Consider the following 14676-nt stretch of genomic DNA (forward strand, 5'->3'; position numbering starts at 1 on the left):
TTATGTCTGCTACGATGAGGGTTGCAGATTTTAAGGAAAATCAACGTCTGTTTCCTATTCCACCGCCTGTAATCAACGTGGAGGCGCGTCGCTTTCCTGTAACAAATCATTTTGCAAAACGGACTGAGTTAAAAAATTACCTTGATGAAGCATTTCGAAAAATTTGTCAAATACACAAGAAATTACCACCTGGTGGAGTTCTTGTTTTCCTTTCTACACAAGAAGAAATTGAATCCCTCTGTGGACGTCTACGCGAACATTACGCCAAAATTCGAATTGAATACTACGAAAAGGAGTATTCAAAACATAGTTTACTTCCACACAGACGAGGCGGGGATGATGTTGATGACAGCGATTCCGATTCTGAGGAGGATGCGGCCGCCGCTTCTGTTGAAAAGGACGAATTTGGACTTGCTGTTGAAGAATATGCCCTAGAAAAACAGGATAACGAGGGGGATGCATACGCTGCAAAAAAAAGGCCTAGAGACGCCACATGTGATGAGGATGAAGAATGCTCTGAGGAGGATGAAGTTAATGGGGAGTTAAATTCATTGCATATTCTTCCTCTATATGCGCTTATGAATTTTTCAAAGCAACAAGAAGTGTTTGAAGAACCTCCAACAGGGAAACGACTTTGCGTTATTGCTACAAATGTGGCTGAAACATCTATTACTATTCCAAATATTCGTTATGTGGTGGATACGGGTCGTGTGAAGACGAAATCTATAGATGAATCGACCGGGGCAAGCTGTTTTCGTGTTGAGTGGACAAGTCAAGCTTCTGCGGAACAACGTAGTGGGCGTGCAGGGCGTGTGGGACCTGGGCATTGTTACCGTTTATATAGCACGGCGGTGTATTCCAACATTATGCCAAAACATAGCGCACCCGAAATTTTGAGAACATCATTAGAATCAGTGGTACTCTTGATGAAACACCTGGGTATTGATAACGTTGGATCATTTCCATTTCCTTCGCCTCCAAAAGAGAACGACTTGAAACGTGCGTTAACACATTTGACGCTTATTGGGGCCTTGGACTCCCAAAGTGAGCGACGCATTACCACGCTGGGTAAGCGTTTGATGGCGTATCCAATCCCTCCCCGTTTTTCACGGGTACTTCTGGAGGCCTTGGATCTAAAGCTTCCGGACTCTATTCTTACCATGGTAGTCATGATAACATCGGTTTACTCAACCACAACCAGTGTCTTTACCGGTGAAGGAAATCGGTTGAAATGGAAGAGAAATGAACCTAACAGCCCGGATGATGAGCGTCGATCTCTTGTTTCCTCTTTGCTAAACCCTGGAAGTGACCTGATTACGTCTTTAAATGCTTTTGGGGTGTATTTAAACGATTCTTCTTCACGGAACTGCCATCGCTATTGTCTGGTGCAGAAAAGTCTTTCGGAGGCCCGTCAGCTGAAGCGGCAGCTGCAGACATTAATGAGGCAGGATGCGGTTGTAGAACAAGTTGATGACACACTGGATGCTAATGATATTGGAACAATGAACTCTGAGGCAAACTTCAATGATCATGGTTTGGTTAAGCTCTCCAAGGAGCAGGAAATAACCATAAGGAAGTTGTTTATTCATGGGCTTCTGGATCAAGTTGCTCGGCGAGCCAGTATTCAAGAGTGTCGCGATCATGGTGTAGAGTACAAAGATAACAAGACAACAAAAGCTCCATATATTCTCTTGGGTCGCTCAATGATATCCTATATTCATCCAACAAGTTCTATAGCGCGAACATTTCCTCCGCCTGAGTATGTCACGTTTGCCTTTTTGCAACGCTCCGTACGCTCTGAAACGAAGGAATCTGCAACGATGATGCTGGGTGTAACCATTGTAACTAAAGAGTGGTTACATGATTGTGGTGTAATTCTCGAGTAAAAACATCTGCTCTTTCTCTTCCGCTCTCTCTTCAGTTCCTCAAGAAGACAGCGAGAAAAGACACACAATAATATAATAATGATGGGCCGCTGGATATATATATATATATATATATATATTAAACGATTGTTTGTATCTGTGCTTGCTTCTTTTTTTCCCTTTCATCGGTGAGCTAATGGAGAACATGCTTGTTAGAGAGGGATATTTATTCTCATTATTGTTTTCGCATCCTTACTTCAAAAAAAAGAATTTGTTGATTTTTTAGGAGACGGATGAGCTCGGTGAACTCCATAGGCGGTCCACAGGGGCCCAAGGATCTTTTGGATGCAGTTCGAAAGGCCGTGGTGCGGGGCGACATGGATACCTTAGTGCGCCTTCGACGAGAATTTTTAGCTGTCAGCGAAAATGTCTCCAAGTGTATTGATGAATCTGGAAATACGCTGGTTCATTTGTCGTTGGGCAAAAATACAACTATGCTGGCGTATACCGTTACTCAGCTTTCAGGAAATGTCAATGCGGCCAATTTTCAAGGACGAACCCCGCTTCATGAGGCTGTTCGAAATAATTATGTCGAGTGTTGTGAGGCTCTTTTAGATTACGGCGCCGACGACACTGTGCAGGCCGCAACGCTTTCCACGCCCTTTCACACGGCAGCTGCGTGTGGCAGCGTCGAATGTATGGAAATCTTGTTGAAGCGCAGCGTTGACCCCGCTGAAAAGGTGAACGAGCTTGACAGGAACAAGTGCTCGGCACTTCACAAAAGCGCTTCGGATGGTGAAGTTCGCGTGACGCAGTGGTTAGTGGAACACGGTGCCTTTGTGGATCAACGGGACTTTAACGACACCACGCCTCTTCTGATGGCCGTGAAAATGGGCCGAAAAGAGGTGGTGGAATACTTGATCCGTCAAGGCGCCGCCTGCGACCTTGCAGATAGCCAAGGCAATCGGCCGGTTCACTTCTGCGCTATTCGCTGCGATTACAACATTCTCAAACTTCTTGTGGATGCCAAAGCCGCTGTGAACGTTCAAAATGGTGAATTGAACACGCCTCTTCACCTTGCGGCTATTTATCAGCGGCCAAATTCAAAAGAGTGGGAAAACCTCATCGCATTTCTACTAGATTCGGGATGTGACCCTTTGCTGGAGAACGCTTCCCGTAAAAAGCCAGCGGACTACATTGGACGTAACCTGAAAAAACTCTTCTCAAAGGAGGAGGCGGAGAAGCGTCGACAAATAAAAGCACAAAAAGAGGCTGAGGAGGAGGAGGAGCTCAAGAAGTTACTGGAGTTGCGCGGTACGTGGAAGGCAACAGTCACGGCGAACTTGGAAAAGGTGAAGCGCATGCAAAAAGACGAAGCGGACCGTTTGCACCGAGAGGCGGAGGAGCGGCTCCGCGCTGAGGATGACGCACGTTTGCTTTTGGATGAGGCAATTGAGAGACGACGGTACCAAGAGGAGCAGCGGAGAAGGCGACAGGACTCCGAAGAAAAGGGCAAAGACAACGGGAGAAAATAGTGTGGATGCACGAAGGGAGTTCCGCCCACTTTTTTTGTTTTTACTTCTTTTTTTCCCCTTTTCTTGTTATTGGTTCCATTGGTGGTGCGTGCTCTGTTTTACTTCTTGTCCATTCGTGTTGTATATGTAATCTACTACAATAGCCGAGGGACTTACTTTCTCACACCTCTTACCGTGCGGAGAGGAAGAGGGAATGACTTGAGAGTGTTGCCGCCGCCTCTTCTACATGTCCATACACATTTAAATTGCGATGAGAAGGATTATATATATATATATATTATTATTATTATTCTTATTTCCTGCTAGTTTCTTCCTTGTTCCTTTTTTACCATTTTTCTTTGCTTCTGTTTCTGTCAGTATGATATTCATTTCATTCTCCTCAGCTCAGTTTTGTAGTGAGTGGTGATTGTAGTGTGTGTGTGGTTGAGGGCTTGGAGGACGGCTGAGAGTACTGATAATACGAAGAAGGAAAGCAAAAAAAAAATAATAATAATAAAATAAAAATGAAGACACTCAATAAGGAACGTGACTTGGCAGGGACGGCGGCATTCGAGGTTGCTTTGCAGCACATTGTGCTGAGGCAGGATCGGTCTTATCACTTTATTCAGCTTTTGAAGGCTGTTTGCTCGTTAGTGTTTCTGCTGGAGAGCTGCTTTGTCTTTCTTTTCACCGTAGTGTTGCCACTCTTGGCAATTGCACCAGAGGGATTTCTTGCCCGTCTTCTTGAGTACACTTCTCCCGTTGTTGGGGTTGTATCGGCGGTGTGTTTAGTGCTCTTACATGCCTGGAACAAGCGGTACGTAATTGAGCCTGGTGAGCAACTCGTGCGTCGACTTAATGACGTCATATTGGAGCCTTGCCTAGGCATGCGGTTTGATTGCGTGACTGGGAAACTGATGGCCGATGAAATGTGGTCTGTGGAGATGGATGCACTTGCGCAATCGGACTACAACAGCCAGGCCTGAAAGTTTCTAGTTTCAGAGCCTTCCATCCATCGATTCTTTAGTTTCCTTTCAATGGTCATGTATACATGCATACTTGCTTCAAAATTTGTTTCGTTTTTCTATCCCTTCTTCATTGTATTCCATATATATATATATACATGCGTGTGTGTCGTGCTAGTTGCTGCGTGCGTGGATGTATGAAAATGTGCTCAAGTGCATGTACTGCGGGCGCATTTTATTTATTTATTGTTATTATTTTTCTTTCATTTCTGCTTTTCAAGTCGTTTAGTCTCTCGAAGTTTATTTATTGATTATTTGATTTTCTTTAAATTTCTTTGCTCCTCGAAATCATATACATTTTTTTTTTTTGCCTTGGTTTCTTTCTTTCAAGAGGAATGCCACTTGCTTTGTTCTACTTGTGGGTCCTTTTAATTTCCTTTGCCGGTGCAAACCACTGTGCGGGGCGACGCATCGTCGCTGTGGGTGACCTCCATGGCGATTTGAATCAGACGCTTTCCATTTTGAGCCTGGCGGGCTTGGTGGATAAGCGTCAGCACTGGATCGGAAAGGACACCTACTTGGTGCAGCTTGGCGACGTCCTTGATGTTGGCCCGGACGACCTCATGATTGTGAGGCTGCTCATGAAGCTGGAAAAGGAGGCACAGGCCGAGGGTGGCAACGTTATTCAGCTTCTTGGTAATCATGAGATTCGAAACCTGCTTGGAGACTACAAGGCCGTGGACCCAGCAAGCCTAGCACACTCAGGCGGTAAGCTTGGGCGCGCGGAGATGCTCTCCAACAGAACTGCACTGGGGATGTATCTTCGCACGCGAAAAGCCATCTATCACCACAAGGAGTTTATGTTCATGCATGGGGGGTTTTCAACCGCCACAGGGAACATGATCAATGGGATTAAGGCGGTGCATGAGTTCAATGCAGCTATGCGTGACGCACTGGTCCATAATAATAAGACCCCCATGGGAAAGACGGCACTGAACCTTAATGAGAAGAGGGCCCAAGAAGTTGCAAATCCCATACTTGTCCGTTCCATTTATTATGTCCGATGCCCCGAACTAAAGAAAATCTTAACGAAGAAGTTCCCTGGAATAAAATCGGTGGTGGTGGGTCATGTGCCGCATAACGCACAGGATTTTTCGGACTGGCGTCTGTGTGATGGACGCTTGCTTGCAATTGATTTCGGTTTGAGTCGCTGGAAGAAGGGCGATCCTGGTCATGTGGCTGCGCTGGAGATCGATGACACTACAATGCACGTTCAGCTGATGGAGTCCACCATGAATTTCTTGGACTACGAGCCAGACGTGCACTCGTTCATGGGGCTCGATGTAAGGCGCTCACTACCCTTTCTTCGCTTGGCAGCTGTTGTTGTTTTTATAATTCTCATCCTGTGGCTGGTGGGGATGTGGATCTGTTCAAGAGAGCGTAGTAAGCGCTTGCCGGCGGAACCACAGGTAGCCTACGGCTCTGTTGCTCCCTGAGCTAACCAGAAAAACAAACAAACAGACAACAACAACGAAAATCTCTTGCACCCGGCGGGATACATTACGGTTGCATCTAAAATTACTGGTACAATGATGGGTTCTGGCGAGGCAGAAGAATAAATGCTATAATGCGAAGGAAGAAGAGCCGCAAATGAGATACAAGAGGATGTAATATTATTTACATATGTTCTTGTTAGTAAGCATAAGTAGGTTTCGAATGAATAGTGGTCGCGCGTTTAAGCTTTGGCCTTCCGATAATTAGTATTGTCACTGTTCTTATAACTTTTCTTTGGCATGGGTTGGCGAGAGTGTTTGGCGCCGATTTTAGGAACTGAAGGGAAATTAACTTGGGTGTATGAGGACTTGTCGATTACTTTCTCTAATTGGAACTACGTTGATGTCGCCTTCCTTGAATTTGTCTTGGTGAACGATGTCTAGGCACTCTTTGCGCCCTGGGAGGTAGGCACTTGTCTTCTTTTTTTTTTCCCTCCCCTCCTGTCAACCCACCCATCCACGCCGGTAGGATTTGCCTCGCTGCGGGTTCCTTGGGCGGCTATGGAGAGCCAAGGACAAGCCGCTTCGTAATCAACACGTGGTTAAGAGATGTGAAATTTGTGCATGCAGTGTGCGTCTGTTTGTCTTCGCGCTGCATCGACTGTTGTCACCTTTAGTCGCCATGTGTGGAATGTGTGTTCGGTTGCTCGTTTATTCCTTCCGTTTTTGTTCTTCTGGTTGGCCGAGCGACAACCCTCGGGCAACGTATTCATGATGCACACTTGGTGGATACAAGATCCTCCCCGCCTATCGTGACGAGGGGGGCAGACTAGCAGTCACGCAGGTGGGCCCTGTCACATTGCCTCTTTATGGCGTCTGCGCAGCCAAGGGATGGACAGCAGGAACCTAATGAGACCAACTCGAGAGATGCATTTACGGTGAAGCTGCTGAAGCATGTGGCGGACAAGCTGGGCGTGCGCTACACGGGCGACCGTGTGGACGCGAGCGACAGTATCGTTATGGGAGAACTGGGGCGCCTAAAGGCTGAAATACGCTCACGGGAGCGTGCCTTGGGAGTAGATAATATGAGCCTCATTCCACTTTATGTCAAGGCAGCCAATTTGTCACCGACAACCGAGGATGTCCTTCGGTTTCACAGGAAGGCAGTGGAGGTTGTTGAGGCAAATCAAGAACTTAAAAAAGAATCCACCATCATGAATGCCATTAGTGTATCTGATCTTGCTGAGCTGGGCTCAAGTTTATTTCGTCATGGGGAGTATCACCTGGCCGAAAGACTGTTCACAATGGCGGCGTCTATTTGCCATGCGAAATCCGCAGGCGTGTGCGAAGCTGCTTCCTCCTCCACTTCGAAGGGCTGCAGTCCGAATAGGTTGCGGCGCCTAAAGGGGCACCTGTGGGACTGGCAAAAGAGCGCAGAGGCGGCGCAACAAGACTTGTCGAAGCTTCTTTCTGTTGCTGCTCAGAAGCCGCATCGGCAGCGAGAAGTGCGAGACGCGTTCAGTCAAACAGAGTTGGCAGAACACGGAGCAACCATGCCGGGCTCTCAGGAAACAGGGGCAATGAAGAAAATGCGGGAACTCAAAGGGATTCGGAATGCGGAGGATTTGAAGCGACTCGTGGAGTACACCCTAGATCCAATGAATGGGGAGGACGGATTTAATTGTCTGGTATTGCCGAAACGTCGAACCACCACGACGCCTTTACAGTCCGGGCGTGTTCCTGCATCGAGTCCCCTTCTGGCCCTGCGGGAGTCCATTGATCGCGTTGCCTCCAGAGTTGATGGCAAACTTGACTCCATCAACTTATCAAGCGGTGCCCTGGGAAAGGGGCTGCCGCCACGATAGATGCCTTGCTTTGGTACTGTTTGTTAACAGGGAGGGGGCTTGCTTCCTCATATAAAACTCTTTTTTTTTTATTTCCTGCTTCTCCGTTTCTCTGTTCATGTTGTTGTTGTCGTCGTGATCCATCGTGCTTTATTTTTGTTTTCCAGGTCCCTTTTGTTCTTGGCGGACGAAGATGCCGAAGGGACACACCGTTGCCGAGCCCCTTGAGATACATGACGAGAATGACCGCATCCTCGAGTTGTGGTTTCGCGCCCGGGCCTCGGTGGAGTTTTGTGAGCAGCATTCGCCGGCAGATCACCTTTTTGTCGCAAGTATTGCCGGACAGGAGGACCGAAGAACCCTGGCGGGTGCGCTGGACTACGCGGAGCGTGCACCCGCGGAAATCAACGCCTGCTTTCTTCGCCGGAAGCTGACCCTGTCGCCTCCAGTTTTGGAGCAGCTCTGCAACGCCTCGCACAGGGTGCAGCTGTACATCCGGCCATCGCCGCAAGAAAGCCTGGACGGAGCTGGAGCTGCGGCCACCAAGCCGGGAAAACCCGCAGTAAAGAAGGACCGTGTGAAAAGGGAGGAGGAGTTGTTTGCAGTTGAAGACGCGGATCAAGTCTTCTCGCTGGACTTTGATCTCATTGAGCTTCTGACGTCATCGTCGGTGCGGCATGCTGTGCCTGTGCCACCGGCGGCCATGTTACAGAACTGCATTCTTGAGCTTCGTTGCGGCACCCCGTTTTTGCCACCGGCCAAACTAAATAAGTACCGCCCGCTGAAAATTGAGATTCACGCCATTCATGATATTCCAGGAACGGCGGTGCAGCACGACCCCCTCTTTGTGACGGTTCAGTTTTGTGACGTCAAACTTCAATCCCCCGAGCTGGAGGTGGCGGCCGATGGCAAAGTGACGTTTCGTCGGGTGAAATTTCTGGGTGCCCGCTCCCCTTTGGAGGTGTACCAGGACGTCTTCTTCCGAGGGATGGAGGTGTCTGTGTTTAGGGGTGCGAGGATGTGCCTGGGCACCGGGACGGTGCTGCTGCGTGCGGCCGTCACAGACCAGCAGCGGGAGTTCAGTGAGATGGTGTGTCTTCTGCCGAGTCGCACCACCATTGCTCGCGATAACAACTGCCTCACAAAAGGGACAACAGTGTCGCTACGAGTGGATTTTTTTATACCACTGCCGACCCCAACGCATGTCTTGAGCGATGGCCGGCCTGCACACGGCCACTTTCTCACACGTGGTATTATACGAATGCCGTACACAGCCACATGGGTGCCTAGCGTGTTAGAGGCGTTTATCTCCGTGCTTCTTCAACTGAAGAAGGCAAGTGGGGAGAGCAACATTTATCAGCATGAGTTACCTGCAGCAGAGCCAGAGGTCCCACATGTACATGAAAAGAAGAAGGAAGGCGCCAAACCCCACAAGGCTCAGTCAGTGCCTCCCCCACGTCCACCTTCTCCCCCATCGGCGTTTGAGGCCCCGTTTAAAGTTGTATCACCACCTGGCATTAGCGGCTTTGAAGTGATGGACGACAACGTACGGATCATTTGTGTAGAGGGTCTGGCAGTGGAAGTCCACAAAATTCTTGAGCGACTGAATGCTGTGGCCGGCAACAACCCCCAACTAGAGTTGCTGATGAATGCCGAACTATTTGTGCCTGGCCGCGCCTATACCGTTTTTCCACCACTTGTAACACTACCGAAAATAGTGAAGTCCGATGCAATGAAAACGGGGACTGAAAAGGTAATAGACCCTGCAGATGAGTCTGCGCCCAGAAACGTTGGTGAAGGTTGCACTTCTGGTAAGGTGTCTCTCGCCTCTGTCGTTGCTGCGGGTGATGGCCTTGCTATGCCGTCATCTGGCTCTCTTAAAGGGAACACGGAAAGTTCAGTAGACGTCTTTGACTCTGCTGAAGCTGAGGCAGGTGGTACAGGAGGCCGTATTCATCGCATACGCAGTAGAGAAACCATCGACTCCCTTGTCTCAGAGCAACGCTATCTACTGCGAAGAATGCTCTCTGAAGCTTGCATTCGCTGCTACACGAAGCTTCATGCCTTGTGCGCGTGTTCGTCGCTGCGCACTATTCTTGAACGAGACTTATTTCCAACCCCAGAAGAGCTCATAGCACTGGAGCGATCTTTTGGTGTCACCTTGGAGCTTTGTGACGTTTTTGGGAAACAAGAGTTTGTTAGTGTGTCGCTGGAGAAGGAAGCTGCCGGTTCTCCAAAACCGACAGTTGAAGCATCGGCTGAGAGTCCTTGTGCAAGTGTTAAACTGGACGCGTTGCAGTGGACGGATGTTGGTAAGATGGTTTCCTTTGAGGCGACGAAAATAATGTCTTCCAGGCGGCGGATTCCTGCGTGCGTGCAGCAGCGGTATCCAGGTGCGTGTTGGCTGCTCACGGTGGAGACCAACACGACGGTTTTGTGTGGCTTTTCCCTTGGTGCCCAACCAAAGGATACTATTCACTATCTTGTAGAGGCCCAAGTAGTGCAATGCGGCGGCAAGCTTTGCCTCTATGCCCTGGCCTGCGACTCACTCGCAAAGAGTTGCACGGATTCACGCAATCCAGCATACGAGACGTACCTTAGGGCCTCGCGGAAGCAGCAACTACAGCTTCACTCAAGGAAGGGGCCGAAAAGGTTGTCAATTTCGACTCCGTCTCTCATCAGCATTGGGGCTCTTCGTGCTGAACGTCACAATAGCAGCGACACTGATGTCGTCGTGGACTCTCCACCAAGAGAATTGCCTGTGGTTTCACAGCCTGCCGTGACGGGCAGAAAGGAGTTGGCCGAGAGGAAGCAAAGACACATCCACCTACGAACAAAGAAGGTGCCAAGGCTCACAGCAGCCGACTATGCACTCTGTTGGGAGTTGTATCGGCAGAGGGCCCCCACTATTCCCCCAAAGCCGCCCAAAGGGCCACCGATGCGCTTTTGAACCTAGTGAGAAGCGAATGGGATGCTGTCGAGCTTCTCTCGACGTGTATATATATATACATTTGTTTTTTTTTTTGGTCTTGATGTACAGTTGACGGCCATGTGTGCCGTGTGATATCTACCTTCTCTGGAGACTTATTTTCGACAGAGTCGAGGTGCTGCAACTCTGGCCAATGGGGTGTGTGCCTTTCACGTCAAGGGTGAGGAGATTCGCGCCTTGAAAGACAAAGAATAATCTGCCTTTTTTTTCGTGCTTCTTTCCCTTTTCTTTTATTATTCCTTTCTCCTCTCTCTCCCCTCCCCCCTTACTTCTTTTTAAGAAGATCTGAAAGAAGCAACTCCATTGGTCACTGCGACATCAAACAGGTGCGGTGCTAGGGAAACGATGAAGATTATCCTGCGGAGCCTTATGGGAAAGGAACAGGTGCAGGAAGTAACACCTGATACGAATGTGGAGGCCCTTAAAAGGCTTCTGGAGGGTGAGTACAATATGAATAGTTTGCATTTGTGCCACAAGGGTGCTGTTGTTGGCAATGCACAGACAATGGCAGAGCTGGGCGTGGAGGAGAATGCGGTTTTTATCATCGCGGGGAGCAAGCAGAGTAAGAGGAATCCCCCACCTAAGCCAACGGCATCCGTTCCACCGCCAGACACAAAAACACCTCCATTGGCTGAGACGACTTCAGTTGAAGAAGGAGCGAAAGAAGCCGCAGAAACGGAACCCGCGACGGCTGGAGCGGAAGCGACCCCCGTTGAAGGAAGCGTGCCACCTCCCGTGCTGGAGCCATCTTCTTCGACAGCAGCGACGGCAGCATCTCAGCAGGGCTCGGCTTCACATGGTGTTGATCCTGCCCTCATTGACAGCATCGTCGCCATGGGGTTTGACGATCGCGAACAGGTGGCGTTGGCATTACGAGCTGCGTACATGAACCCTGATCGTGCTGTTGAGTTCCTTTGCACGGGGATACCGCCCAGTGCGTTGCAGCGGTGGAATGAACCTGTTATTACACCGTCCGAGGGCCTCGGACAGACGTCGGTGCCGACGGATCGGCTAATGGCGCACATGCGGCAAGGCACTAGTGACTCACCTCTTTACAACGCCTTGATGGCAATTCCACAGTTTGGCGAGATACGCGCGATAGTTCAGGCCAATCCGGAGTCGCTTCCCACCGTCATACAACAGCTCCATATTCACCACCCGCAGGTTATTGAGTTGATTCAGCAGGATCCAGACGAGTTTCTGCGGATTATGGGAACGCCTGGCCAGGCAGAGCTCACAACTGGCGGCAGCGGCGATGTTGGTGGTGGTGCCCCCGCGGACCCCGTCTTGATTCCACTGAGAGAAGGGGAACGTGTCGTGATCGAACGCCTCGTTGAATTGGGCGGAGGCGCATGGACAGAGCAGGACGCGCTTGAGGCTTACCGTGCCTGCGAAGAGAGCGAGGAGGCCGCGGCTCAGCTTCTTTTCAGTAACTTTTTTGAATAGTACAGCCGATTCGCGACCACGACCCTCTCGGCGCAAAGCAGCTACGCCGTCAATGATGTGAAAAGTGCAGACGAGGAAAGTGAAAAAAAAAAGGAAAAAAAAGAAGAGAAAAGGTGTGTTAACGAATGCCAGGACGAAGGACGACGACGAAAAGGGAACAGGATTACATGAGAGGGGACTATATTATCGTAAATACTCCGCGAAATGAGACGAGGAGGGGTGTTGAATCATGAGGTGGTTTCACTCAAATCTTTAATGGTTGTTGCGTCGATTGGGTCCTCCCACATATATATATATCTGATCTTATTTACGTCTGCGCTACCGAGCCGGCATTGTTTTTTTTTTTACTTTCTTGAACGGTCTTGGGTTGTTGTTGTTGTTTTTGTCCTGTTCGTCTCTCTCTCACACACACTTTCTCATTGGCGTCAACTGCGGAGGTTTCGTGTGCATCAGAAGCGGGAGAGACTAAGAGCCGCCCTGTTTTCTTTCCCGCACATGCCTATATTGGCCTGAACTCGTTTCCGCGGCAGCCTTTGAAAGGGCATCTCTGCATGCATGCGTATTTTTTTTTTGCTTGTGCTTTCTTTAGAGATGGTTGCTTTCGTGTTGCTTTTTTGTTGTTCTTTTCATTTACTTTTTTTTTGTCTATCGGGTTTGTCTCCTATTTGGGGTCAGCTGGGGGGGAGGGGTACTAGGTTTTCCCTTAGCATTCAGTTTTGGGCCGCAATGGACATAGTCACCAGTTCCGAGAGCCGGCTAGGCACCAATTTTTTTCGGCAACTTTTACGGCGTAGATGCATATATGCGACCGTGGCGGCACTGGAAGGTAATGAGTTCCGACGCACACTTGGGTTGAGCTCACTTGTGAGTCTTGGCGTTGGAGCAGTTGTTGGGGCCGGCGCTTTTGTGATCACAGGCCAGGCTGCGGCGCTCTACGCTGGGCCTGCTCTTACCATTTCCTTTTTATTGTGCATCCTGCCCTGCCTCTTCACAGCGCTATGCTATGGGGAGTTGGCAGCGATGATTCCTGTGGCAGGTAGTGCCTACACTCATACGGCTGTGGCGCTTGGGGAGTTTACCTCCTGGATAGTTGCGGTATGCCTGACTCTGGAATGCCTTGTCTCTGGTTCCGCCGTGTCAGTAAGTTGGTCTTCTAGTGTTCAGGCCTTCCTTCGAGAGTTTTCTATTGTGTTTCCGCCGGGCTTTGGGGGTTCACCGATTGGTGTCTCCGGTGACAGCTTCGTCCTCACTGGGAACTACTTTGACATCCCGGCGATGTTTTTAACTTCAGTCTGTTCCATTGTGTTGTGCGTGGGGATTTCTGAGACCGCCACCGTAAACAATTTTTTTGTTATTGTAAAGTTCCTTGTACTTGGCAGTTTTGTACTATACGGAGTTCATTTCGCACTGACTCATTGGGGCGAATTCAAGTTTAATCTCACTCCTTTTGTGCCTCCCAACACTGGTGAGTTTGGCAAGTACGGCGCGAGCGGAATTCTTCGTGGGGCGGGCATTGTTTTTTTCGCAAATGTGGGATTTGACACCATTTGCGCGAGTGCCCAAGAGTGCCGAAATCCCCAGCGGGACCTTCCACGCGGCGTCATCTATACATTATTTATATCTTCTGCTCTGTATGTTCTTGTCACCCTCACGCTGACTGGAATGGTGAAGTACACCGCCTTGAACGTTGAAGCGCCTGTGGTCATGGCACTTCACATGGTTGGGGCACCATCATTTCTGCGAATTCTTGTAGACATTGGCACAATAGCGAGTCTAAGTTCAGTGTGTTTTGCCTGTCTATTTGCGATGCCTCGACTTGCAATGACATTGGCCAAGGATGGACTGTTGCCACCTGTGTTTTCTCGTATACATCCCAGATTTCAAACCCCTGTGAATGCCACGATACTTTGTGGTGTGGCTGGCGCCGTCATCGGTGGACTTTTTCCGCTGGAGGTCCTCAGCCAGATCATTTCATTTGGCACGCTTGTGACTTTCAACTGCGTATGTGTTTCCATGTGGAAGATTAGGGTTGATTTCCCAGACTTTCCGAGACCCTTTGTGGCTCCATTTTTCCCTATTGTGCCTTTTTTTGGAGTGATGTTTAATTGTTTGCAATTGTTTTTTCTACCACTGGCGGCGTGGCGCAACTACATCCTTGTTGTGGCAGTTTCCATCTCCTGGTACCTCTTCTACGGGGTTAATCATAGCGGGCTGCACGCAGCTGATGCCTTTCCCCGGCGAGCTTGTGTTCCCCCCGAAAATGGGGTCCCACCGCAGCCACGCGTTGAGGAGATGCGAATGGAGGAGGCTTGCTCGGTTGAGCTTCCCGTGGAGATGCAGGGCCGACGAAGAGCCTCTGTTGTGCCTGTGTGAGCCCCCGGCGACGTGACAGTGGCTAAAAGAAAAGTAAGTGAAATAGGTTGCATGTATGTATAGCTCTGCTTTCTTCTTCAGTAGTTTTTTTTTGTTGTTTCGTTATGCATTATTTTTTTTGTTGTTTCGTTATGCACTGTTGTTTTTTTTCTGTGTTTTTCTTTCCTTGTTCCTGCTGCTGCCCCTT

At 49.3% G+C, this 14676-nt stretch overlaps 8 protein-coding genes across 8 annotated transcripts, besides 7 other annotated features; all 8 read left to right on the plus strand.

Moving 5' to 3' along the window:
- Positions 1-2: 2 nt before the first annotated feature.
- Positions 3-1886, plus strand: Tco025E_05254 (putative ATP-dependent RNA helicase; the record flags this gene model as incomplete). The annotated part of the gene is made up of 1 exon (XM_029372155.1): positions 3-1886. One exon carries the CDS (start codon positions 3-5, stop codon positions 1884-1886), a length of 1884 nt encoding a protein of 627 aa, XP_029227765.1.
- Positions 1887-1979: 93 nt separating this feature from the next.
- Positions 1980-2005: a microsatellite.
- Positions 2006-2158: 153 nt separating this feature from the next.
- Positions 2159-3400, plus strand: Tco025E_05255 (ankyrin repeat protein; the record flags this gene model as incomplete). The annotated part of the gene is made up of 1 exon (XM_029372156.1): positions 2159-3400. One exon carries the CDS (start codon positions 2159-2161, stop codon positions 3398-3400), a length of 1242 nt encoding a protein of 413 aa, XP_029227766.1.
- Positions 3401-3661: 261 nt separating this feature from the next.
- Positions 3662-3690: a microsatellite.
- Positions 3691-3697: a microsatellite.
- Positions 3698-3903: 206 nt separating this feature from the next.
- On the plus strand, positions 3904-4365 carry Tco025E_05256 (uncharacterized protein; the record flags this gene model as incomplete). The annotated part of the gene is made up of 1 exon (XM_029372157.1): positions 3904-4365. One exon carries the CDS (start codon positions 3904-3906, stop codon positions 4363-4365), a length of 462 nt encoding a protein of 153 aa, XP_029227767.1.
- Positions 4366-4578: 213 nt separating this feature from the next.
- Positions 4579-4613: a microsatellite.
- A 126-nt stretch (positions 4614-4739) lies between these two features.
- Tco025E_05257 (serine/threonine protein phosphatase) lies at positions 4740-5840 on the plus strand (the record flags this gene model as incomplete). Its single annotated transcript, XM_029372158.1, has 1 exon — positions 4740-5840. One exon carries the CDS (start codon positions 4740-4742, stop codon positions 5838-5840), a length of 1101 nt encoding a protein of 366 aa, XP_029227768.1.
- A 3-nt stretch (positions 5841-5843) lies between these two features.
- Positions 5844-5875: a sequence feature (A-rich).
- Positions 5876-6706: 831 nt separating this feature from the next.
- On the plus strand, positions 6707-7702 carry Tco025E_05258 (uncharacterized protein; the record flags this gene model as incomplete). The annotated part of the gene is made up of 1 exon (XM_029372159.1): positions 6707-7702. One exon carries the CDS (start codon positions 6707-6709, stop codon positions 7700-7702), a length of 996 nt encoding a protein of 331 aa, XP_029227769.1.
- Positions 7703-7874: 172 nt separating this feature from the next.
- Positions 7875-10631, plus strand: Tco025E_05259 (uncharacterized protein; the record flags this gene model as incomplete). The annotated part of the gene is made up of 1 exon (XM_029372160.1): positions 7875-10631. The coding sequence occupies one exon, from the start codon at positions 7875-7877 to the stop codon at positions 10629-10631; it is 2757 nt and encodes a 918-aa protein (XP_029227770.1).
- Positions 10632-11015: 384 nt separating this feature from the next.
- On the plus strand, positions 11016-12116 carry Tco025E_05260 (UV excision repair RAD23-like protein; the record flags this gene model as incomplete). The annotated part of the gene is made up of 1 exon (XM_029372161.1): positions 11016-12116. The coding sequence occupies one exon, from the start codon at positions 11016-11018 to the stop codon at positions 12114-12116; it is 1101 nt and encodes a 366-aa protein (XP_029227771.1).
- Positions 12117-12198: 82 nt separating this feature from the next.
- Positions 12199-12228: a sequence feature (A-rich).
- Positions 12229-12482: 254 nt separating this feature from the next.
- Positions 12483-12502: a microsatellite.
- Positions 12503-12842: 340 nt separating this feature from the next.
- On the plus strand, positions 12843-14489 carry Tco025E_05261 (putative cationic amino acid transporter; the record flags this gene model as incomplete). Its single annotated transcript, XM_029372162.1, has 1 exon — positions 12843-14489. The coding sequence occupies one exon, from the start codon at positions 12843-12845 to the stop codon at positions 14487-14489; it is 1647 nt and encodes a 548-aa protein (XP_029227772.1).
- Between the last annotated feature and the right edge of the window lie 187 nt (positions 14490-14676).

Source organism: Trypanosoma conorhini, assembly GCF_003719485.1.
Source record: "Trypanosoma conorhini strain 025E chromosome Unknown Tco_14.4_contig_00299, whole genome shotgun sequence".
Taxonomy (NCBI): Eukaryota; Euglenozoa; class Kinetoplastea; order Trypanosomatida; family Trypanosomatidae; genus Trypanosoma; species Trypanosoma conorhini.